This window comes from Notolepis coatsorum (assembly GCF_963971535.1).
Source record: "Notolepis coatsorum genome assembly, chromosome: 14".
NCBI lineage: Eukaryota > Metazoa > Chordata > Actinopteri > Aulopiformes > Paralepididae > Notolepis > Notolepis coatsorum.
This window is the reverse complement of record NC_140178.1, coordinates 88,199,123-88,224,712: the sequence shown is the minus strand read 5'-3', so window position 1 is coordinate 88,224,712 and position 25,590 is coordinate 88,199,123. Positions and strand designations below refer to the sequence as shown.

General features: G+C 42.6%; 5 protein-coding genes across 5 annotated transcripts; 3 read left to right on the top strand and 2 right to left on the bottom strand.

The window, feature by feature from the left end:
* Window positions 1-12,791: 12,791 nt before the first annotated feature.
* LOC311240602 (histone H2A) lies at window positions 12,792-13,175 on the top strand (the record flags this gene model as incomplete). The annotated part of the gene is made up of 1 exon (XM_084329176.1): window positions 12,792-13,175. One exon carries the CDS (start codon window positions 12,792-12,794, stop codon window positions 13,173-13,175), a length of 384 nt encoding a protein of 127 aa, XP_084185302.1.
* Window positions 13,176-15,884: 2,709 nt separating this feature from the next.
* On the bottom strand, window positions 15,885-16,259 carry LOC311241110 (histone H2B-like; the record flags this gene model as incomplete). The annotated part of the gene is made up of 1 exon (XM_084329811.1): window positions 15,885-16,259. One exon carries the CDS (start codon window positions 16,257-16,259, stop codon window positions 15,885-15,887), a length of 375 nt encoding a protein of 124 aa, XP_084185937.1.
* A 2,153-nt stretch (window positions 16,260-18,412) lies between these two features.
* LOC311240600 (histone H1-like) lies at window positions 18,413-18,988 on the top strand (the record flags this gene model as incomplete). The annotated part of the gene is made up of 1 exon (XM_084329174.1): window positions 18,413-18,988. The coding sequence occupies one exon, from the start codon at window positions 18,413-18,415 to the stop codon at window positions 18,986-18,988; it is 576 nt and encodes a 191-aa protein (XP_084185300.1).
* Window positions 18,989-20,121: 1,133 nt separating this feature from the next.
* On the bottom strand, window positions 20,122-20,505 carry LOC311240599 (histone H2A; the record flags this gene model as incomplete). The annotated part of the gene is made up of 1 exon (XM_084329173.1): window positions 20,122-20,505. One exon carries the CDS (start codon window positions 20,503-20,505, stop codon window positions 20,122-20,124), a length of 384 nt encoding a protein of 127 aa, XP_084185299.1.
* Window positions 20,506-20,799: 294 nt separating this feature from the next.
* LOC311241172 (histone H3.2) lies at window positions 20,800-21,210 on the top strand (the record flags this gene model as incomplete). Its single annotated transcript, XM_084329902.1, has 1 exon — window positions 20,800-21,210. The coding sequence occupies one exon, from the start codon at window positions 20,800-20,802 to the stop codon at window positions 21,208-21,210; it is 411 nt and encodes a 136-aa protein (XP_084186028.1).
* Window positions 21,211-25,590: the final 4,380 nt, after the last annotated feature.

Below are 25,590 nucleotides of genomic sequence, written 5' to 3'. Positions count from 1 at the left end.
TAACTGAGAAGCCGTCGGTCTTGCTGAGTTTGTTATTTGAACCGAAGAGAATGGACTCTGTTTTGCCCATGTGTAATGATAGTTTGTTATCAGCGAGCCATATGCAGATTCTGCCTAGTTCCGAGCTGAGGGTTTTTTCAACCTGTAACTTGTTCTTGTCAGAGACCAGCAGGGCTGAGTCGTCCGCAAACAGGAACAAGTTGCAGTCACAAGCTGACGACATGTCATTTGCATAAATTAGGAACAGTAGCGGTCCTAGTATGCTTCCTTGTGGAACACCACAGCTCACTGTGAGAGGGGGGGATAGGGTACCGTTTACCTCCACCATCTGTTCCCTCCCCTCAAGGTAGGATTGCATCCAGCTCACTGATAGACTATCAAAACCAATTGCTTTTAGCTTGTCAATCAGAATGGAGTGATTGACCGTGTCAAAGGCCTTTTGTAGGTCCAGCATGACCATGCCGCAGTATTTGCCTGCGTCCACCTCTTGTTTGATGTGGTCATTCAAATAGAGAAGGCATGTGTCAGTGGAGTGGGATGTTCTGAAGCCAGATTGGAATTCGTAGATTAGATTTTTTTCCGCTAGGTACTTTTCGACCTGTTCGTAGACTATTTTTTCCATGACTTTCGAGATGGAGGTGAGAATAGAAACAGGGCGGTAGTTGCCTGGGTCTAATTTGCTGCCCTTTTTGTGCAGAGGGGTCACCCTCGCAATTTTGAAGTCCTTGGGGACGTGTCCCTGTTTTATGGAGAGGTTTATTATGTGTGTGATGATTGGGGTGATGGCGGCTGCTGAGTCTCTGAGGAATTTGGAGGGGATGTTGTCATGGCCAGTGGCCTTGTTAGGTTGGAGGGCGCTCAGTTTATTGAGTACCTCATCTGTTGTTACCATTTCCAGCTTGAACTCGTCCTTGCGGACCCCTAGGTTTTTGTAGTAAGCTACTATGTGTTCTACCCCATAAAGCCCTGAGTGGGAGGGTAGTTTGTTTACCAGTGTTGTGGCTATGTTTGTGAAGAAAATGTTTAAGTAATTGGCTACATCCAGCTTGTCTGTGATGAGCGTGTTGTCCGTTTTTATGTTTATGTTTGAGAATCTGGTTTTAAGTTTTTTACTGCATCCTAGTTGATTATTGAGTAATTTCCAAAGTTCACGTGGTTTGTTTTTGTTTTCCTCAGTTTTGTCATTGATGAAATTCTTTTTTGCAGTTTTGATCATGGAGTTTACGTCGTTTCTTAGTCTGTTTCTTTCTAGTTTGAGTTCAGTCACGTGGGCTTGGAGTTCACTGCTCGTGCTTTTAGTAAGCTTTGACTGACTTTTACGAAACTCAGAGCATTTTTTGTCTCTGGTTTTCATAGCGGCCAGTATTTCGGAGTGCATCCACGGCTCAGCGCGATTTTTTACCCTGGTGGTTCTTAGGGGGGCCATGTCGTTTAGTATTGTTGAGAATTTGGTTTTGAAACCAAGCCATGTTTCTTCAACCAGTGTACCATTGAGTTCATCTGACCAGTCCAGGCTCTCCAGTTCAAGGTTAAAGGCCTCGCTAGAGTAGGTTTTGAGGTCTCTAGATGTGACTGTTTTGTGGCAGCCAGCCTTTTGTTTTAGTTTTTTGCGGGTACAGAATATCATATAATGATCACTTAACCCGCATGCTATAACCCCTTTCTTGGAGATCTTGGACTTGTCGGAGGTCAGAATGAGGTCAATGGTAGTCTGAGTTGATTCACATACACGTGTGGGTTGGGTGATTAGCTGGCTGAGGCCGTGCAGATCACAAAACCTACTGAATGACTTGAAGACGGGTGCATCTTTTCGTTGCATATCCGTGTTCCAGTCTCCAATAAGAATTTTGTCTACATCCTCAACTCCAGCTAAACACCCATCCAGTGTATCATAAAATTCACTATGATCTGGCGGCCTGTAGACTGTGCCAACCAGTAGGGATTTCGCCCTTTCGAATAGGATTTCCACCCATACAGTTTCAATTGATTTATGATTCAGGTCATTTCTGTTGATGAATTTGGTGTCCTTGTGTATGTACATACAGACACCACCTCCATGTTTGTTCCTATCATTCCTAATTATTGAGTAGTTCTCAATCTCTATCTCTGGATCTTTTACAGAATCGTCAAGCTTAGTTTCTGACATGCACTGAAGGAGTAATTCCCTGCATAGGTTATGTAGGTTATATATATTAACTCTGGTTAAGTGAATGCCCTAGTGGCCTAGTTACTAGTTGCACTATACTACTAATGGACATTATGTTTATGTACGCCACTACTGTGTTTACTAATGTTTACTGTATTGTATCACTACTGTGTTATTAATGTATACTGTATTGTATTCCTCTGTAGACAACCACACATGGAAATATCCCAACCACACACACCTTTCTGTTCCCAATAAAAGACAATACCTGCAGCACGCCTCTGTGACTCTCTAATAGGAGTTAAAACGCCATAGTGTCCGTCAGCTCTATTAAACGCAACCCGTGGAGGCCCTAGACCTCCGTTTCATGGTCATTCGAAGCCGGATAGAGCTCCAAGACGCTATGGCAGACCAGGACACCACAGAGACCACCGCTCACCCGCAGAGAGAGCGCCACCTACCATGCCTGGTTCAAGACCTCGAAGTGGGATATGAACCTGAACTCAGTACTCGGATCAGTCAGTACTCGGATCAGTCAGTACTCGGATCAGTCAGTACTCGGATCAGCCAGTACTCGGATCAGTCAGTACTCGGATCAGTCAGTACTCGGATCAGTCAGTACTCAGATCAGTCAATTCCTAGACCCACCATAAGGTCAGGTGTCGGCTCCCATCGTTCATACCCGGCGAGTTCCACAAGGGCCCCGTATGAAGGTAGTAGGCCCTCACGTCTGTCAATTCCTAGACCCACCATAAGGTCAGCTCTCTCACCAGCCCAGGAAGCTATCCTCCAGGAGTACATCCACTCCCTGGAGCTTGAGGAGCTACAGCGCCAGGTACAAGAAGACTACGACGCCAACCTGGAGTGTAAACGTTTACAACGCATAGAGCAGGAAGCACAAGATGCACTGGAACGCCTAGAGCAGGAAGCACAAGATGCACGGGAGGCTAGGGTTAAACGCCTGGACAGGCAGAGGCGGCTTATGAAGAAGGAGAAGGAACTTCAAGTAGCCAAACTGGTCACCTCACTTCAAGAGTCAAAGATGAGGGCTCTTGTACGTGCAGCAGCATCTGAGCCGACCTATCCACCACCTGGACAACAGCACCACGTAGTGGCACCTGTGCCTCTAGCCCTTCCTACCGTACGCCAGTACATGCATCCCCTGTCAGCTAATCCAGCCGCCATCACTCCAGTGATACACCATCCAGCACAGGCGACGCCTCGCCCTGCTGCTCCCCCTGTGTCGCCAACGCAGCTCCCAACATGCCTGGTTCACTTGAGCAACCTACAATCTCACACAGGGCCCCCTGTAGCTACTCACAGTACCCAGAGTCCTACCTATGGTGCGACCATCCCTAGTACTCAACTCAGTACCCAACCTAGTACTCAACTCAGTACCCAACCTAGTACTCAACTCAGTACCCAACCTAGTACTCAACCCAGTACTCAACTCAGTACTCAACTCAGTACCCAACATAGTACTCAACTCAGTACCCAACCTAGTACTCAACTCAGTACCCAACCTAGTACTCAACCCAGTACTCAACTCAGTACTCAACTCAGTACCCAACCTAGTACTCAACTCAGTACCCAACCTAGTACTCAACTCAGTACCCAACCTAGTACTCAACTCAGTACCCAACCTAGTACTCAACCCAGTACTCAACTCAGTACTCAACTCAGTACCCAACCCAGTACTCAACTCAGTACCCAACCTAGTACTCAACTCAGTACCCAACCTAGTACTCAACTCAGTACCCAACCTAGTACTCAACTCAGTACCCAACCTAGTACTCAACTCAGTACCCAACCTAGTACTCAACTCAGTACTCAGCCTAGTAATCAGCCTAGTACTCAACCTAGTACTCAGCCTAGTACTCAATCTAGCACCCAACCTAGTACTCAACCCAGTACTCAACCCAGTACCCAGCCTAGTACTCAGCCTAGTACTCAACCTAGTACTCAGCCTAGTACTCAACCTAGCACCCAGCCTAGTACGCAGCCCAGTACTCAACCTAGTACTCAACCCAGTACTCAACTCAGTACTCAACTCAGTACCCAACCTAGTACTCAGCCTAGTACTCAACCTAGTACTCAACCTAGTACTCAGCCTAGTACTCAACCTAGCACCCAGCCTAGTACTCAACCTAGTATTCAGCCTATTACTCAATCTAGCACCCAACCTAGTACTCAACCCAGTACTCAACCCAGTACTCAGCCTAGTACTCAGCCTAGTACTCAACCTAGTATTCAACATAGTACTCAACCTAGTACTCAACCTAGTACTCAACCCAGCACTCAGCCTAGTACTCAACCTAGTACTCAACCTAGTACTCAACCTAGTACTCAGCCTAGTACTCAACCTAGCACCCAGCCTAGTACTCAACCTAGTACTCAGCCTAGCACCCAGCCTAGTACTCAACCTAGTACTCAACCTAGTACTCAACCTAGTACTCAACCTAGTACTCAGCCTACCACTCAACCTAGGAACTCTCCCAGTCCTCCGCTCCCTGCCGTTGAAGACGATCTCGTCCAAGCAACAGTCAGGTCCCTTCACGGTGCGGCTGATGCCCAGACCACTGATCAGCCTTATGAAGCAGCCGACTTCCTCAACGCTGAGAAGGTCCTCCTTAAACGAACCCAGCTGGACTCATTCCCAGAGGAGATCAAGGCCCTAAAGTCTGACCGACCTCTTCCCCCAGACAGTCGTTTCGCCACTCTATCTCCAGTGTACGACAAGGCTACCTGTCTCCTCAGAGTAGGCGGTAGGCCGCACAGGGCCGAGAACTTGGAGATGGATGACATTCACCCAATCGTCTCGGATCCACATCACCCCCTGACAAAGCTGATCATCCAAGATTATGATCAAACTCTTCTCCACCCCGGGCCTGAGAGGGTATTCGTCGATCTCCGATCCCGACTCTGGGTCCTACGTGGAAGAGGAGCAATCCGCAAGCATCAGCACACCTGCCGAGAACGTCACGCCAGGCGAGCAAAGCCTGACATGCCTAAAATGGCCGCCCTTCCGCCCTGTCGCCCGCGTCTCTACAAGCCCCCATTCTATTCCACCAGAGTAGACTGTTTTGGGCCATTTCACACCAAGATAGGGCTCCGGAGAGGCAGAAGTGGAGGAAGGACGGCAAGAAAGTCGCTCGGCCAGGTGGCCTTCATCGTTGACCCGCGGCTTCCTCGGGCACTCTGGCAGCCAGGGAAGGTCACTCAGACGTACCCTGGAACTGACGGGCGCACCCGCACCGCAGCTGTCCAGGTGAAGGACAGAATATACCTGCGCCCTGTGTTCCGGCCGGTGCAGCTCCCGAGTCTCCCGGATACAGAGGACCACTGAGACTTTCCTGTTTAGTTCAAAAGGTCTAAGTAGACTTTTGGGTGCGGCTGTGTAGGAAAGCCTGCTAATAAGACTACTTTGTTCTGTAATAGCCCTTTAATATGTTGTTGTCGGCAGGAAAGGGTAATTGATTTATGCCTGTGTAATCGTTCAGCGTGATGTGCCCCGACCAAGTGTTGCACTCTAGTCTTCTGATAACGTTACTGCCCTTTAAGAGTTCTCTCCCTTTAACTTGAACAAGCCGGTCTCCGTGTTACTGCCTGACGACTACTTCGTTCTGTACCTGCCCTTTAAGGGTTCCTCCCCTTTAACGTGCACAAGCTATTCTCTGTGTTGCTGCCTGATGGTGCGGCTGCTGTAGCAGTAATGTCCGTCCCTTTGAGGAACGTGTGCGTAAATGACCAACGTGAGTACGGTACCTATGTTTAATCCTGCCTAATTCACCCTTCAGCTTACTCTACCTTTATAGTGTGTCTCCGCTGTTCTATTCCTGTCGACGTCATTCCCTCGTCATTCGCGCCGTTAGCTTAGCTACACGTTAGCCAACCTACGTTGCCTGCAAGTGATGCTGCGTGGTTAGCTTAGCCGCACGTGAGCTAGCTTAGGCTATATAACTCACTCACTACTTCTAGTGAATAGAATGTATCTTTACACCTGGTTTACAGTCCACCTACCTATACTGTTTACATGCACTGAAGGAGTAATTCCCTGCATAGGTTATGTAGGTTATATATATTAACTCTGGTTAAGTGAATGCCCTAGTGGCCTAGTTACTAGTTGCACTATACTACTAATGGACATTATGTTTATGTACGCCACTACTGTGTTTACTAATGTATACTGTATTGTATCACTACTGTGTTATTAATGTATACTGTATTGTATTCCTCTGTAGACAACCACACATGGAAATATCCCAACCACACACACCTTTCTGTTCCCAATAAAAGACAATACCTGCAGCACGCCTCTGTGACTCTCTAATAGGAGTTAAAACGCCATAGTGTCCGTCAGCTCTATTAAACGCAACCCGTGGAGGCCCTAGCCCTCCGTTTCAGGTTAGATGGACAGGGAAGTCTACTTGGAGCTGGTGTACTTGGTCACAGCCTTGGTTCCCTCGGACACTGCGTGCTTGGCGAGCTCACCGGGTAGTTTCATGTATTCAGACCGGTTTGGATCATTTGTTGGCACATAATTATGTTCCCCACTACCTCACATTAAATATCTACAAAAGCAACCATTATATTCTACAGAACAAGTGGAACATTGACTCTCACAAAAGGCTCTTATGGACCCCCACGATTTATATGAAACAGGCACGGCTACAAAACACGACCCATTTGGCCATGCGTAACGACGCGGAGCTCAACAAAGGCCCAACAATTTTGGAAATAAACAAATTGCTGTCATTATGGTCAATTTATGTTTGTGCATGCTGTAATCTGTATATAGAGCCCAAAGGCTCTTTTAAGAGCTACCACCGTAATCATGAAAAGTACATTCCATTAACTCAGTAATTCAACATGCCAGTTATACTAAAATCATCACTTTAATTCTGATATTTAGACTAGCTACAGTAGGGCTAAAGCAGAACAGACTGCAAATTGCATAATAAGATATTCATTTATTGATCCCCTTGGGGACATTTGTTATAGCAGGAGGGGAGGTACAGGTAGTATAATACATACAGGTCACAGAATTACATTACAGTGGAGAAGTAAACATTTTATAAAAAGGCAGTGTAAACAATATACAATATAATTAACTCTGGACATGCGCATAATGGGCAACAAGGTTGTCCTATCCTAGTAGGTTCGTCCGAAACATGGGGCCTCATTCTGAGAAGCATCTTAGAAATGTGGGAACATAGGCCCTACATTTTGAGTGAAAAGAAAATCTGGGGCTGTGGGACCATAGGACCGACTGACCCCCATGATGCAACACATTACATTGACCTCGATAGGGAAATTCAAAGTTTTACAGTCGAGTAAAGTAGTTTGAATATGGTCATCCGTGTCTTGTGTTAATTACAGCTCAATGAAATAAGGTAGCAGTCCATAAGGCGCAGTATTGCTATATCCCTCATCACAGACCTGGTTTGGACAGGTTCAGGAGGCCAGGGTCGGAGTAGGGAAGCAAATGTTTCCACTTCTGATGATTCCTCTTCATCACGACTTAAAACTACTTTATTGATTAGTCATTTAAAAATTAATTATAGAAAGGAAAAAGGGAGATGGGAGATGGGGAGGGTTGGAGGGTAAGTTCTTGTTTCATTCTTGTTCTTGTATGTCATAAATGTCTGGATGTAACAGTACTGTATATCTGTATGTCATAAATGTTATGATGAATTGAAAATGGGGGACCCTGATGTAAACAAGAATAAATTCTTTCTCTGGTCTGCATCCCCTTAACAATTGTGTATTGAGCCATACTGTATTGTACCCATTCTGCAATCTGTATCTAAAGTATTCAATCAATCAGAAATACAGATATTTATTATTTTTGGAGCAATGTAGTTCCAGTTGGTTGTGTGCAGGCTGTGGCAGGTTTCTGTGTTAGTATAATACTCTGAAGTGGAGCCAGGCAAGGGAAATACATTATTCAGAGCACAATTTTACAAACTACAGACACAATGAGCTGTAACTCTGTGATAAGAGCCATAAATTGCTCCAAATGTGTCACCTGTTGGGTCAGGTCAGTGCTACCAGCCCTCCTCAATCCCTCATCACATACCTGGTTTGGACAAATTCAGGAGGCCAGGGTCGGAGTAGGGAAGCAAATGTTTCCACTTCTGATGATTCCTCTTCATCACGACTTAAAACTACTTTATTGATTAGTCATTTAAAAATTAATTATAGAAAGGAAAAAGGGAGATGGGGAGGGTTGAATACGTTCTTGTTCTTGTATGTCATAAATGTCTGGATGTAACAGTACTGTATATCTGTATGTCATGTATGTCATATATGTTATGATGAATTGAAAATGGGGGACCCTGATGTAAACAAGACGAAAGTCTTTCTCTGGTCTGCATCCCCTTAACAATTGTATGTATTGAGCTGTACTGTACTGTACCCATTCTGCAATCTGTTAATAAACTTTTCAATCAATCAATCAAGAGTGAAGCGTATCTCCGGTCTGATCTACGAGGAGACCCGCGGTGTGTTGAAGGTCTTCCTGGAGAACGTGATCCGTGATGCCGTCACCTACAGCGAACACGCCAAGAGGAAGACCGTGACCGCCATGGATGTGGTCTATGCTCTGAAGAGACAGGGACGCACTCTGTACGGCTTCGGCGGCTAAACTGTTCACTGCGTTGTATCCAAAACCCAACTTAGGCTCTTTTAAGAGCCACCCACATGATCCATAGAACGAGCAGATTCTGTTTCCTCATACGTCCCTGGGCCTTTAGATTATTTTGTACTTTATTTAATCAATATAGTGTGAGGCGTATAAAGATAAAAAACAATATATATATACACTATACTAAAACCACCCTCTAGGAAAGATTACCAATTTGGAAGGGGTGAGATTATAAAAATATCCAGTAGGAGTTAGATCATTTGATGCATCATTATTTTAGATGCGCAAATGGTTTTAATGTTGTGTATAACACCTGATTAACACAGGGCATCATTGTAGACCCGTATGATTATTATGCTGATGCTTTGTATGTATTTTTTTCGTGTATTTGGTTATTAGAATTACCCCCCCATATCCCCCCCCCCCCCCCCCCCCCCCAGTCTCCAGCGCCTCTTTGTGTAGGAATCCCCTGCTATAGAACTTAAATAGAAAGGACACTTCTGTTTCATTTTGTCGCTCGTTCGGAGACAGTTTAACCTCAATCTGACAAGCTGTGTCAACATTCAATGTATATCTTTATAATTAAATGCTGTTTGTTGAAAATAAAGTTACATTTATATTTAATGTATTATACACGTGCAATGCATGCTGGGGATTATTGCAAACAGGAACACCTCTAACCGCGTCTATACTTTCCACAAGCAAGTTGTCCTTCCGCGTTGCTCTGATTGGTCACTGACCTATGCTAGCTTTTTGCCCCCACGCCGGTATGAGCGTAATATTGAGCAGCGTAGAAATAATAATGCAAGAGCGAGCCTCGTAGAAATTATAATAATGCACGCTGAAATGGGTATCGCAATGCACGCTGAAATGGGTATCGTAGAACATGACATATTAGCATGACATCTGATTTATTAATACCTACGCGCATCAATATACTACTAACTATCAACTAACTCTAACTATCAACTAACTCGCTACCGCCCATGCATCAATACACGCCGCGCTACCGCCTGTGCATCAATATACACCGTGCATCAATATGCATACTGCTACCGCCGCCCTAACTAGCAACTAACTATCAACTAACTCTAACTAACGCCTAACTCGCTACCGCCGTGCATCGCTATACTAACTAAGATGGACGATCACTGCTATTCAGCCAAGCCAAAGCAGAGGTACATTTTAGTACATAGTTATAACAGCTAAGGGTGTTGTTAATGTGTTGATGGAATCACGTTAATATAGAGAGATGAAAACAATACAATATGTTATTTCAATTGAACTAAGAGTGATTTGAGCTTGTGACCATAGGCTCCACAGCCAGCTGACAAACGAGTTGAGCTACGCGGGCCGATGTTAAAACTGAGTGACTAAACCATGATTTACACTTGTGCCAATTGCGTGTGTTTGTCCCTAATCTTTAGTATTGGCATTCATAAATCAGATGTCATGCTAATATGTCATGTTCTACGATACCCATTTCAGCGTGCGTTTGTGCGAGGCTCGCTCTCGCATTATTATTATTATTTCTACGAGGCTCGCTCTCGCATTATTAACGCTGCTTATACCGGCGTGGGGGCAAAACTAGCGTAGGCAGGGGCGGTCAGTGGCCTAAGGACAACTTGCTTGTGGAAAGTATAGACGCCCTCCGACCAGATGTTTGGATTCTTACAACCTTTAACGGCACGGTGGTCTTCTTACGACAGGGCTGTGAAATACCGTCAAGTGTTGTGGTAACGTCAGTTGGGTTGGTGTGTTGTTGTGCACTGGTTGAGCATGCAATAAAAACGTCTAACGTTATGTAGTAGTCCGGTACGTTTTTGGATACATAATAAGCCTCGAATAAGTCTCTGGGCAACATAATAAGTCTCTAAATAACTAATAAGTCTCTGGGTAATAGTACTGTATATTTGCATATCGTATATGTCACAAATGTAACAGCAATATAATATGACCTGTATGTCATGTATGTCCCTATGTCATAAAGTCATGTATGTTGTAAAAAAATAAAAATAAATAACTCAGCTTGGAACTAGGCAAAATCTGCACCTGGCACGCTGACAACAAACTATTGATTGATTGATTGATTGAAAAGTTTATTAACAGATTGCAGAATGGGTACAGTACAGTACAGCTCAATACATACAATTGTTAAGGGGATGCAGACCAGAGAAAGACTTTCGTCTTGTTTACATCAGGGTCCCCCATTTTCAATTCATCATAACATATATGACATACATGACATACAGATAGACAGTACTGCTACATCTATACATTTATGACATATCAGATTTGCAAAAACAGTACTGTTTGTGATACAAAAGTGTCCAGAAAAAGAGTGTATATACATTTGGCGTATTGTGTGGTTATATGTAGTCATGTATTGTATGTATGTTTGTTGTATGTATGTATATAATGTTGTTGAACCTTAAAAAAAAACAATAAAACTATTTAAATAATAATATTATCAGATCTAATAGCCATCTCTCATAATTAGGCTACTTCTCTTCCCAGGCTTAACAGGACGAACACGAATCCATCGCGCATCTCAAACTGAAAGCCCTGTCAAGGTAGAATAACTAGGGTTACGATGCCTTTTTGTTGTGGTCCAGTTAATTGGAACACGATTCCACTACATTCTAACCAGTAATACAATTTTGTTAGGCTTTAAACGGCTGTATATATGTCTGTACATTGTGCCGCTTTTATAATTGAATGACTAGATTATAATCCATTTCTTCTAAAGGGTTTTTGAGTACATTGAAAAGTGCTATACAACTAAAATGTGAAATTTCCTATTGAAGGGGCAGGACTGAGATCACCGATGTAGGCAAGGAGGCAACTTTGTGTCTTGGCCCTCTCCAAATTTCTAGATACCACTAACAAATACATGTACATTTAAACCCACCCATTGCAAAAAATTACTTTCTCTTGCATATAGACATTAGCCAAAAACCTAATAGGAACAGCTCTCTCATGACAGAGTGTGTGGCCTCTTATAAGAGCCTTTGTTGGAGGCAGGTGAGAGTATAAGAGTCTGTTTTTTTTCTAGCTCTTTCTAGCTCTGGTTTAATTAACCTATATAGTATTACTTTAAGCATTCATTATTCTTCATTGAAAAATAACCAGCAGTCACCTGCCCAGCGTCTACCCAGCCCCGCTGCCTGTTATCGCGGGATCTCCCGACGGCCAACTTACCACACGGACGGTTGGTGGCGAGAGCAGGCCCGCCATTTGGATAAGTACAGCGGCACTCTGAGTGCTAAAACTTTATCGGTAGACATTTTCTCTGTGTGGCGCGGGCTCTCTAAGGGCGAAGATTGGTAACACGTAGGGAGAGAGAGAGAGCCCCCCCTCATCCGCATGCGCAGCAGTGCAACACACAGTACAAGCCCCGACGCCCCGCCCACGCACTGCAACACACAGTACAAGCCCCGAAGGCCCGCCTCACACACAGTGCAAGCCCCAAAGCCCCGCCAAGACATATGTGGCTGCAGCACTGCAGATTTATGCTATTGTCTGCGGCACTGCAGATTTACCCTACTCAGACCAGAGGGCGTTGCTGCTTTTATTATAGTATGCTAATTTTACTGCATGGCTTCCTGTAAGCGACTGGTTGAGCTCAGAGTCAGTGAGCATAGTGGCGCAGGATTATGGTGAATAGAACCTGCATTCAACTCAGCAGCAGGCTTTATCATCTGGATAATCACAATAATCAAATGATGATGTGAACACATATTATGCAGGTTCATTATTAGGATCTGAATAGTCGACCTCGACTTCATCACATATTTATATACCTTTATCCTATACCTTGTTTATGAGTTTGTTACTCCGCCTACACCTCCCACAATGATTGGAGGACTGGTCTTTTGGACGCTCCGCCCACAAAACATCTTTCCTGATTGGGTGAGAAAACACAAGCCTGAAGATAAAAGGCGGCTCTCCAACTCACTGTTCATTTGATAAATAGCTAAACGTAAGAGAATAATAAACATGTCTGGAAGAGGAAAGACCGGAGGAAAGGCTAGAGCTAAGGCCAAGACTCGCTCATCTCGCGCCGGGCTTCAGTTCCCCGTGGGTCGTGTCCACAGACTGCTGCGTAAAGGCAACTATGCTCATCGTGTTGGAGCTGGTGCCCCGGTCTATCTGGCGGCTGTGCTCGAGTATCTGACCGCTGAGATCCTGGAGTTGGCTGGAAACGCTGCCCGTGACAACAAGAAGTCTCGTATCATCCCCCGTCACCTGCAGCTGGCCGTGCGTAACGACGAGGAGCTCAACAAACTGCTGGGAGGAGTGACCATCGCTCAGGGTGGTGTGCTGCCCAACATCCAGGCTGTCCTTCTGCCCAAGAAGACTGAGAAGGCTGCCAAGAAGTAAATTATTTAGCCTCTTCGACAAACCCCACAAAGGCTCTTTTCAGAGCCACCCACCTCTTACCGAGAAGGCAATAACTCTTGGCTGCATCCTATGCTGCAATGTCTACTCCTACACTAACGTGTTGGGGCTCACTCACCAGGAATTTGAGCTATTGAGCAAATCTAACCATGCCTATAATGACTAGTTAAATGTACTGCCATTTCTGTTTTACATTCTACCTGGGAGCATGACTTAACTAATGGTATTTGACAGTCAAATCACCTCCTGCTGAATAGTATTATTCTGAATTTGTCATTGTCCCATAAAGGATAATTATGTGGAGAAAAGTTTAGCTTCTACAATAATTACCTTGTTTGACTCCTTAGATCCGATTTGAGTGTTGCCCTGGCCCCCCACAGCCAAATGAGTGTTTTAACTTTACTACTTTACATCAGATAAGGTTAAATAGTTGTTAATTAATTGTCGTCTAACCAGTAAAGTGCAATCGGAATGTACATGTGATTTAACTATATAAATGAGTACCACTGAGTAATAATGCTGATCAGATGTATGTACAGTGTTACAGGTATAAAGACACCGGTATTAAGTCATACTGGCCAGTGGTATAACTATTAAGAGTATAAGGGATATAGTACATATATATATATATATATGCAGCATTATTGCACATGCTATCATAGAGTTATATGTAGAATATAGTTTCATCATGTAGGTAGTGATTACAGTGTAAGGCAGTAGTATAGGCAAGAATTCAGAGTTTGAACAGTATGGATAACAAATCATAGACTCTAGGCAATCAGGTATAGTACTTTAACTTTCACTTAAGTGGGAGACACTGCAGGTGAATAGGGTAAAAAAATTAACTAATAGATATCACAATGAAACTTCCCCAGTTGATTACTTATATTAAGACAAGACTTTTTTGTATTACAAGTTTTCTGAAATTGTATGTTTAAATATGCAAATGAGGCATGATCTACTTAAATATGCACTAATTTGCATATAATTCCAGGACAGAAATCTGAACATTGGATAAAGCCATTTTCAAAATTATAGTTTCATTTTGTTGACATATTAGAGCCAAAGGTTATTACAGAGGGGATTTTGGATATCTCTTTTTATCACTCCATCAATCAGAAAATACTCCATTCAGTCAATTTTTATGGTAAAATTCCATATTTTGCCATGTTTTTAGGAATAAAATGTGATATAAATCAGGGTATGAATGCAATATCAACAAACCCTTCTGTAAATACCTTCAGAACATAGATATGAATAGAACTGGAAGGTTTGGTGTATGTGAGTGCTACTGAAGTCGAGATTTCTGGCTCAGAGTATGAGGAAAAACTCTTAAAACTCATTTTTGGGAAAACGCCTTCAAAGTTCTGTATTGTAAAATGCCATACTTTTTTTTTTAAACAGATATTTACAAACACAATACCTAATCAAACCATTAGTAATAGACAACCTAAACACATGCCTGATAACTGAATAATAATAATAATAATAATGATGTTATTGAACTGAACAGAACTACACACAGGCTACAAACAGTGTAGTACAGTGTAGTACCCCCTAATAGGCAAAAAATATTTGAATAGATATCACTATGAAACTTTCCCAATTTGTTATGTACATATAAACTAAGAAAAAATATATTGCAAGTTTTCTGAAATTTATGTTTATATATGCAAATGAGGCACTTCCCCATTAAATATGTGCACATTTATGGATGCAATAAGGCAAAATGATGTAAAATAAACAACTAAATGTGTGTTATTGACGTTTTATTGTCACTAGTTTCATAGAAGACATGTTTAGGAAGCAAAATATAACAAAATCTCAAAATCAACAAAAAAAGTATATTTGACTATTCACCTGCAGTGTCTCGCCTTAATTTAACTGACTAGAAGTTAGCCCACTTTCTGATAAAATAAGATATTCCTTTATTAATCCCCTTGGGAAAATGCAGGCAGCATGGGGGAGGGGAGGTACAGTAGAAGGCATGGTACATGGTACAGCTATATAATTAACTCTGGACATGCACATATGGGCAACAAGGTGCAAGATGAGGGTATGTAGCCCTCTGTTATATTTGCCCTACAATAAATATAGTTACAAATTACAATATATAATCTAATAATCCAATCATATGAATCTAATATATTCTCCATCGTTATTGCCCCAAACTACAGCTATGGAATTCTAACAGAACTACAATACAGCAATGGAGTTATGGACTAAATCAGTAATTCAAAATAATGCAGTGATGCTTTCTGTTAAAACCTGCTTTTCTAGATAGTAGATTGATATTGAAACTAGCTGTAGAAAGTAACTTTAAAGGGGAACTTCACCAAAAAAAACAATGCTGATTTTGCACATTATCTCACACTTCCAAAAACCCTAAACAGTTTCTCAGACATTACTCTAGTTTGACAGTTATTGAGTATATGCGTTTGAATATGGCCACCAGTGATGTCATCAGGAACATGTAATGCTAAAGTTACAATAAAATGTAGAACTTTATATTGAAAGGGCAGAACTGTGGCAGTGGTAATGTGAGGTCAATTATTGACATGGCAATTTAAAACCTGGAGAAAACTAACTAATATCTTGTAGAAAGGATAGAATAGGAACAGCTCTCTCATGACAGAGTGTGTGGCTCTTAAAAGAGCCTTTAGGTTTCGATATGAAGGGTTCAACAGGAGTTTACTTGGAGCTGGTGTACTTTGTCACAGCCTTGGTTCCCTCGGACACTGCGTGCTTGGCGAGCTCACCGGGGAGCAGCAGGCGGACGGCGGTCTGGATCTCCCTGGAAGTGATGGTCCTACGCTTGTTGTAGAGAGCCAGTTTAGAGGCTTCTCCAGCGATGCGTTCAAAGATGTCGTTAACAAAGGAGTTCATGATCCCCATGGCTTTGGAGGAAACGCCGGTGTCGGGATGAACCTGCTTCAGGACTTTGTAAATATAAATGGCATAACTCTCCTTCCTGGACTTTCTGCGCTTCTTGCCTCCCTTGGCGGTTGTCTTGGTGACGGCTTTCTTGGAGCCCTTCTTGGGCGCTGGCTTGGCTGGCTCAGGCATGATGATCAATCGGAACTAAACAGCAACGAATGTGGAAACAGAAGCGCACTGCTGCCCTTTTATAGGTCAAATTGTGCAAATACAGCTGCGTGGCTTCTTGTATACGATTGGTTGAGATGCTTTGTCGCACATTTCCCGCGCACAGGAAGCTATTTGCGCGCAAAGCCATAATAACGCAATTGTATATTCTCTTAGCAAAACTCCATAGCCACACTTGAGATTATCAGACAAGCAATAATCGACATGAAACTGCATTTTTTGTGCACCTTAAATGTAGCTCTCTTCGTGACATCTGTCACTGCTTTGACTTACAATATATGTTATATTATATATATATATATATATATATATATATATATATATATATATATATATATATATATATATATATATATATATATATATATATATATATATATATATATATATATATATATATATACACCCACACATTCATACACATCTGTCTGTGGAATCATGGAAATGCCAGTATACATTTATAAGGTGAGAGGTGTTTTCTGATGGTGCTGAGTCGACTCGTCTCCATGAGCAGGTTTCCTCTTGTTTGGGTTATTTATTACTGATCATAAACAGATGACACAGACCGGCATGGTCTCACCATGAGCTACATGTATCGGTACCTCACTGTGGTACAAGATAATAATACAAGTATGACTCTGACAACATAGTATGTTTCATTCCTTGAGCTATTTCTTCTGAATGTATCAAAAATGTAGCTGGCAGCCTACTGTACCACATTCTAAGATACTTTACTTCACAATGAGTTGAGCCCTAACAATAGAGGCCTGTATATCTGACCTATAGGCTAAACACAAACTGTAATGTCTGTGTTGTTCTGTTTCTTCCAGTATGGCTGCCTGTAACCGTTGGTAACCACTTTCAAAAGAAAATGCCTAATTTGTGTGCAGTGGTAGTCGGTAAAACACTGCTGAAAAGCATGATATTACTGTTCCGTTGTGACTTCTTTATAACATTCAGTAATAAGACACAGCACTATGTGTTGATATGATAATCTATACATATAATTTATACATAGCAACCGGGGGACCCTGATGGACGTCTTTTTCAGGTCTGCATCCCCTTAACAATTGTGTGTATTGAGCCGTACTGTATTGTACCCATTTTGCAATCTGTTAAATAAAGTTTTCATTCATTCATTCATTCCATTGCCTTTACTACACAAACATTCCGTGTAAGGCCTCTTTTGTGGAAATGCAGAACATGTTGACATGGTGCGTTTATGTTTGGTGATATGATGATTCATTATGAATCTACTATGTCTATTTAAACTATTGAAATATAATTAAAATAGACCAATGCAGTTATTATTTATAGTGCTAAGTGTTCAGTGCAGCAGACTTTAATCAGAAAACACAGCAGATCAGCAATGCCCAAAAAGCATGTATTGTCAACAAGCATGCAGCAGTCTAAAGTACACAACAAACTAGCCCCCCCCCCCAAAAGGAAAATGTAGCTACGTTTCTTGTGTGAGTTATAAAAGGTTTTGCAACATTAATTAATTAATTAAATGTTAGCTGTAATTAATATAGGCCACGTGAAACCTTCCACTGATCTAAGGTGGTGATCATCCCTCATACGAAGTCGAGGTGACCCACGCTACAGGCCACCAGCAACAGTGTGTTTACCAACACCGGAAAAGCATCCATTTAAAACAAAACGCGTCACCCCAGATTACTAATCTTGCTCCCAGTCTCTAGTCAGGTAGCTCGGCTCGCTGGAAAACGAGATTATGTCGGATTATAATGCAATCTAAAGAATTGTGAGACATAAATAACAGAGAAAGGTATAGCTGCGCACCATGGTAAAGGCGCAAATTGGTGGTTTGAAGCGTCCACAAACACACCAGGGGTCTCCAAATGGTTTAATTCTGATGGCACATATTTCTGCTTGCTGACACATTTGGCGTTAAATTCCTGCAATATTCATAGTTGTGTATTTTAGCTCTTTTTTGGCGAGGAGAAAACACAAGCGGCAGAGCATTTTGGCAGCACAGAGGAGGACAGGGTGGGTTGAGTCTACATGGCTCTCATGTAGTGTTTAAGACCAGCCCTCTGACTGAGCTTCAATATCATAATTCTACTTGTGTTGAACCTGAGACAGAACGAGAGAAGATGGCAGAAGTCGCTCCAGCTCCAGCTCCCGCCGCTCCGGCTAAGGCCGCTAAGAAGAAGGCAGCTCCCAAAACCAAGAAGGCAGGTCCCAGCGTCAGTGACCTGGTCGTCGAGGCAGTGTCTGCTTCTAAAGAGAGGAGCGGTGTGTCTCTGGCTGCCGTAAAGAAGGCTCTGGCTGCCGGCGGCTATGACGTGGACAAGAACAAGGCCCGCGTTAAGACCGCTGTCAAGAGTCTGGTGACAAAGGGAACCCTGGTCCAGGTCAAGGGTACCGGAGCCTCCGGCTCTTTCAAGATCAACAAGGCTGAGGTTAAAGCCAAAAAGCCTGCAAAGAAAGTCGCTCCGAAAGCCAAGAAGCCAGCAGCCAAGAAACCTGTCGTGGCCAAAAAGCCCGCGAAGGCAGCAACGAAGAAGCCTGCTGCCGCCAAGAAGTCTCCCAAGAAAGTCAAGAAGGTAGCGGCCAAGAGTCCCAAGAAGGTAGCAGCCAAGAGCCCAAAGAAGGTGAAAAAGCCCGCTGCGCCCAAGAAGGCTGCCAAGCCAATAGCAGCTAAGAGGGCAGCTCCCAAGAAGAGATAAGCGTTTGAACAGAACGTTGTCTTTAATTCAACAAAAGGCTCTTTTAAGAGCCACCCACCACTTCCATGAAAAGCGATTATTGTACTCTATTGTGTGTGAAGGCGCCTTATCGAAGTATATGACTTAGTATTTATGGGATGGTTGATTTCCACGAGTTACTTCCACGGCAACAAAGCAAACTCAACTCTATAATATTATATAAATATGGAGAATATACCACAAAAAACGAATATAAAGATATAGGTTCTTAATTGGAAAATGTTGATTGTTATTAAGACCGGTTTGATTAGTGGGTCCTACTAACGCAGATACTTTACCGCAACGAGTTGAGCCCTTTATTGTGGAAATACATAAATTGCTATCATTATGATGCATTTATGTCCGTGCGTAAATGACCGCTATGACACTATTGGAATGACTACAGGTGATGGCCCATTAGTGGACACAGCAGATTAATGTAATTTTATTTATTCAGACCGGTTTGGATCATATGTTGGCACATAATTATGTTCCCCACTACCTCACATTAAATATCTACACAAGCAACCATTATATTATACAGACAAGTGGAACATTGTCTCACAAAAGGACCCCCACTATTTATATGAAACAGTCACGGCTACAAAACACGACTTGTAGTTCTACCCATTTATTTATAATGTGATTAGTGATCCAGACCAGCAACATTGGCAGGTAAAGAAAATGGTCAGTTTACGAGTTGAGCCCCAACAATTGTGGAAATACACAAATTGCTGTCATTATGGTTAATTTATGTTCATGCATGCTGTAATCTCTCTCTCTCGCTCTCTCTCTCTATATAACCCTTACTATTTATACCGCTGTCAAGTATTGTTTTTTTTTCAGTTCAAATTACTCATCACTTGACTGCTGACATGTCATTTACAATTTTATATTATATCGTTAAGCCTTCAAAACAGGCACAAAAACACTCGCTCTCTATTATATTATCCCTTACTATTTATATTAGTTACACTCATGTCCGAGGTAGCGAGACAACAACGTAGGTTACACAACCAAATTGTATTCTGACAAACGTAAATATTGCATTTTCAAGAAGAGGTGGGTGGCTCTGAAAAGAGCCTTTGTGGGGTTTGTCGAAGAGGCTAAATAATTTACTTCTTGGCAGCCTTCTCGGTCTTCTTGGGCAGAAGGACAGCCTGGATGTTGGGCAGCACACCACCCTGAGCGATGGTCACTCCTCCCAGCAGTTTGTTGAGCTCCTCGTCGTTACGCACGGCCAGCTGCAGGTGACGGGGGATGATACGAGACTTCTTGTTGTCACGGGCAGCGTTTCCAGCCAACTCCAGGATCTCAGCGGTCAGATATTCCAGCACAGCCGCCAGATAAACCGGGGCACCGGCTCCAACACGATGAGCATAGTTGCCTTTACGCAGCAGTCTGTGGACACGACCCACGGGGAACTGAAGCCCGGCACGAGAGGAGCGAGTCTTGGCCTTAGCTCTGGCCTTTCCTCCGGTCTTTCCTCTTCCAGACATGTTTATTATTCTCTTTAGCTAAACGAGTTAGAAAATGAATGCAGCAATTTGGAGAGTCGCGTTTTATTTTCGGGCTTGTGTTTTCTCACCCAATCAGGAAAGACGTTTTCTTGGCGGCCTTTCCAAAAGACGAGTCCTCCAATCCTCGTGTGAGATGTAGGCGGAATAACGAGCTCCCAGAGTGGAGACCAATCAGAAACGACTGCGCCTCCGCGTTAGTAATATAAGGCCAGAGTTTCTGCACAGCAGCGTACTATTCTTGTTGGAGAGAAGAAGAAAAAATAGTTTCTCATAATGGCAAGAACTAAGCAGACCGCTCGTAAGTCCACCGGTGGCAAAGCCCCAAGGAAGCAGCTCGCCACCAAGGCTGCCCGTAAGAGCGCACCGGCTACCGGCGGTGTGAAGAAGCCCCATCGTTACAGGCCCGGTACCGTGGCGCTGAGAGAGATCCGTCGTTACCAGAAGTCCACCGAGTTGCTGATCCGCAAGTTGCCTTTCCAGCGCCTGGTCAGAGAAATCGCCCAGGACTTCAAGACCGACCTGCGCTTCCAGAGCTCTGCTGTCATGGCTCTTCAGGAGGCCAGTGAGGCTTACCTGGTCGGTCTGTTTGAGGACACCAACCTGTGCGCCATCCACGCCAAGAGGGTGACCATCATGCCCAAAGACATCCAGCTGGCCCGCCGCATCCGTGGAGAGCGCGCTTAGATCGGCTTTTGTTTTCCTACATTCATAACCCAAAGGCTCTTTTAAGAGCCACCAACGTAATCATGAAAAGTACATTCCATTAACTTATTATTTCAACATTCCAGTTATACTAAAATCATCACTTTAATTCTGATATTTAAAATATTTAGACTAGCATCTTGTTGGCTACAGTAGGGCTAAAGCAGAACAGACTGCAAATTGCCATATAACATATTTATTGATCACCTTGGCGACATTTGTTATCATAGCAGGAGGGCAGGTACAGGTAGTATAATACATACATGTCACATGATTATATTACAGTGGAGAAGTAAACATTTAATAAAAAGGTAGTGTAAACAATATACAATATAATTAACTCTGGACATGTGCATATGGGCAACAAGGTTGTCCTCGTAGTAGGTTTGTCCGGGAACATGGGGCCTCATTTTGAGAAGCATCTTAGAAATGTGGGAACATAGGCCCTAAATTTTGAGTGAAAAGAAAATCTGGGGCTGTGGGACCGTAGGGCTGACCCCAGTGACCCCCATGATGCAACACATTACATTGACCTCGATAGGGAAATTCAAAGTTTTACAGTCGAGTAAAGTAGTTTGAATATGGTCATCCGTGTCTTGTGTTAATTACAGCACAATGAAATAAGGTAGCAGTCCATAAGGCGACGTATTGCTATATTTTCATTTATATTTCATGGTGCTGTAATTAACAAGGATTTTCTCTCACTGGCAGATATACTGGGAGGAATTAGCTCGGGAGTCAATACATTTCCATCTGTACGAGGTTCTTGATTTATGTCATATCAACTTTGCTATTTTGCCCATATTTTACTTTAGGAGCAACAATGTAACCGCACAGGTTCATACACTGAGACAATAGGACATTCTGTATTGGTAGTTAAAATTCAAGATGACAAACTGGTTTTCAACTCAATGTTGCAACAATCAACAACAGCTAAAAAGTAACCCATGACCATACACCCATAATTATACATGTTCCAATCATACATATAACTCAGAGTTAAGGGGCAATAGCCTTTGTCTGCCCCTTCTCTCATTGAGGGCAGGTAGTGAGAGGAATCAGCTCAGGGACCACAGATTTCCATCTGGTTTCATGCTGAACTAGTTTGAGGGGCTTCATTCAAAATGTCATTAACAGACTCAAATGTTGACACATCACTCGGGAGAAAAGATCAATCATGCCGTCCTTGTACATTTCTTTCCAAGTATTTAACATTCATTCAGTTGCTATTTTACAGATATTTATTGTTTTTGGAGCATCAATGTAGTTCCAGTTGGTGAGTAACTCTGTGATAAGAGCCATAAATTGCTCCAAATGTGTCAGTGCTACCAGCCCTCCTCAATCCCTCATCACAGTCCTGGTTTGGACAGGTTCAGGAGGCCAAGGTCAGAGTGGGGAAGCAAATGTTTCCACTTCTGATGATTCCTCTTCATCACGACTTAAAACAGTTTTATAAACTTATAAATGTTATGATGAATTGAAAATGGGGGACCCTGATGTAAACAAGAAGAAAGACTTTCTCTGGTCTGCATCCCCTTAACAATTGTGTGTATTGAGCCATACTGTATTGTACCCATTGTCAAGTTATGTGGTTTTTCCCCCCCTTTGGTACCAGTGCTGCCCAAACTTGAAAACGGCTTGAACCTCAACAGAGGACGCTGGGACAACTCGACTTCAATATTGCAGATTTTAATGACTTTTTGGTCCAACACATCATCATTTGTTGCATCATCAGAAGTAGGTTGAAAACCTTTAAAGAAAAACACAAAAATTAGCCACTCCACAAATAACAAGTGCATGCCAAATAATCAAATATACTTCAATTGTTGTATTTTCAGTATATGATTATTTCTTCCCTCCAAACACATTTTATATATTCTTTGGCTATTTTACAGACCAAATCAATTAGTTTGAATTTCAATTTAACCAAATTACATTTTATACATCATTTGGCTATTTTACAGACCAAATCAATTTAGTTTGAATTCCAATTTAACCAAATTACATTTTATACATCATTTGGCTATTTTACAGACCAAATTAATTTAGTTTGAACTTCAATTTAACCAAATTACATTTTATACATTCTTTGGCTATTTTACAGACCAAATCAATTAGTTTGAATTTCAATTTAACCTAATTACATTTTATACATTCTTTGGCTATTTTACAGACCAAATCAATTAGTTTGAATTTCAATTTAGAGAAAGACTTTCATCATACATACACTACACTGGATGATACATCTGCTGTGAGACACAATATGTGCTACTCTCTCACTAGCTGTGTCAGTAAGTAAGTATGAAGCATATTCCCAGGGGTTCATGCGGAACCAAGCATTTCACTGTAATGTACATGCACTTTATACATGACAAATACCGCAAATCTAAAGGTCGCCATTTCAGCACCAAAAGCTTGCATGCTCAACCAAAATGGACACCAGACTCAGCAGTAATATAATACAGGACCTGTCACAGAGGTCTTTTAATGGGCATGCAACAACACTATAATCGATGCAACTAATTGATCATAGAAAAGGCAAACTGAATGACTTTGTCGTGGAAATATATTATCATACCATTGTGGTATTGTATGAGAGGGCGCTGTCATCAGATATCAACGTAGGATGTGCGTTTCTCTTTAAGAGAAGCACACATTAGCCAGTCAAAACAATTTGGTTATGATCTATGTTGATCCTTGCTATAAGGCCATAAGTGACATTGTTATGGGATCCGCTCTGTTTTCCTTGTAAAGCAGCCATAATAGTCATTTCAGCCAATCCTCAGAGTGATGTTCCAGTTCCTTCCACGTCATATGTATATATTAATTTTGTATTAACGGTCTTGGGGAACGAGAGATCGTTCTCACTTGGTGATCGGACATTTGTTTACATGGTCTGATCTTCAACTGTGCATTCCTTATCAATTGATCTATGTGAGGAATTAAATCTATTTTCTATTTCCTTATTTCAGCTTTTGGACTCAGAACAAGTTATTGCTCATTATTATATTATTAATCTCCCACAACAGATGGCGACGAGGATTTACAGTTACATTAGGGTGTCAAGATAGACCAGACAGCGGGAGTTCAGAGTGGTGCATTGCCGACGAGCAATCCAGGGGAATACTAAATTATCCCCTGCCCTAAGCCTCCGGGGAAAGGATTCAGGAGAAGGGGGGACACCTGGACACCGACTGTTTTGTCATCTCTGGCAGGTAAACCCATATGGATGCGTGCGGGAGTTGGAAGTTATTTTGAGATTCTGAGTCCAGATGTTGTCTAGGGCTGGAACATAGTATTGTTTTTTTTGGGGTACTTTTTTTTTATGGTTTTCCTCTGGACACTTTAAATTAAGAGGTATGTTCCGATAATTAGGCGTGAATTACATTTGTATCCGATATTGTAGGCGTGTGCAGAATGTATTGTGGAGTATAGTGGAAAGGGTTTTAGGCACTGATTCTGGGTTTTTTGGTTGTTTTCCTAACAAGGAGGCGGGAAGTTGGACCGTGCGTGGGATGCCAAAAGATAGGGGGTCAGGGGGTCGTGTGATTGGTTTCCACTGTCTTATCTGGTCATACTGCAGTTTTTTCTGAAAGGAAATAAGATAGGGGCATTGTATCCGATAATTAGGCGTGATACGCTACTCCACAGAGCTTTTTTCTCGAAAGTGTTCAGAGGAAACGATTTGTTGCCACATATTTTATTGTGGGTTTTTATTTTTTTTTTTTTTTTAACTTTTATTTTCTGTTTGGTTTTGTTTTGTTTGGTTTGTTTTTGTTATATTTGTTATCTTTATTTTATTTGCGCTATGGGAAGAAGCAGGAGCAAGTTGGCGGGGCCACAGGGTGAGGAAAGTGGAAGAGTGAAGTATATGAGAAGCACTTATGGTTTAGATTCTGTGGCATACGTCGACAAGTGGGTAAAGGAAAACAATTTTCCGATAGGGGGTTCTTTCTCATTGACTAAGTTGAAAGAGTTGGAGGAAGCATTGAGGGAAGTGAGGAGTCGGTTGAGGAAAAAGAAGCGTGTTAAAATAGAAGTTATGGAGGATTTAGAGAAGCAAGAGGCTTGTTTAGGTCTATGGAAGAGGGAGGCAGAGAGGAGAGAGGGAAAAAGAACGATGAAGCTTTTGCCTGCAGACGATGTAGAGGATAACATTTTGCTGTCTGTCTCTTCCCCCACGGCGGTGGAGTCGCTGCTTTGTCTGGACCCTGACCTCGATGCCCTTCCGTGTGTGAGGCCTCCCCTACGTCAACCACCTGGACTACCGGCGGCGGCTACTGGATCTCCCCTACGTCAACCACCTGGACTACCGGCGGCGGCTACTGGATCTCCCCTGCGTCAATCACCTGGACTACCGGC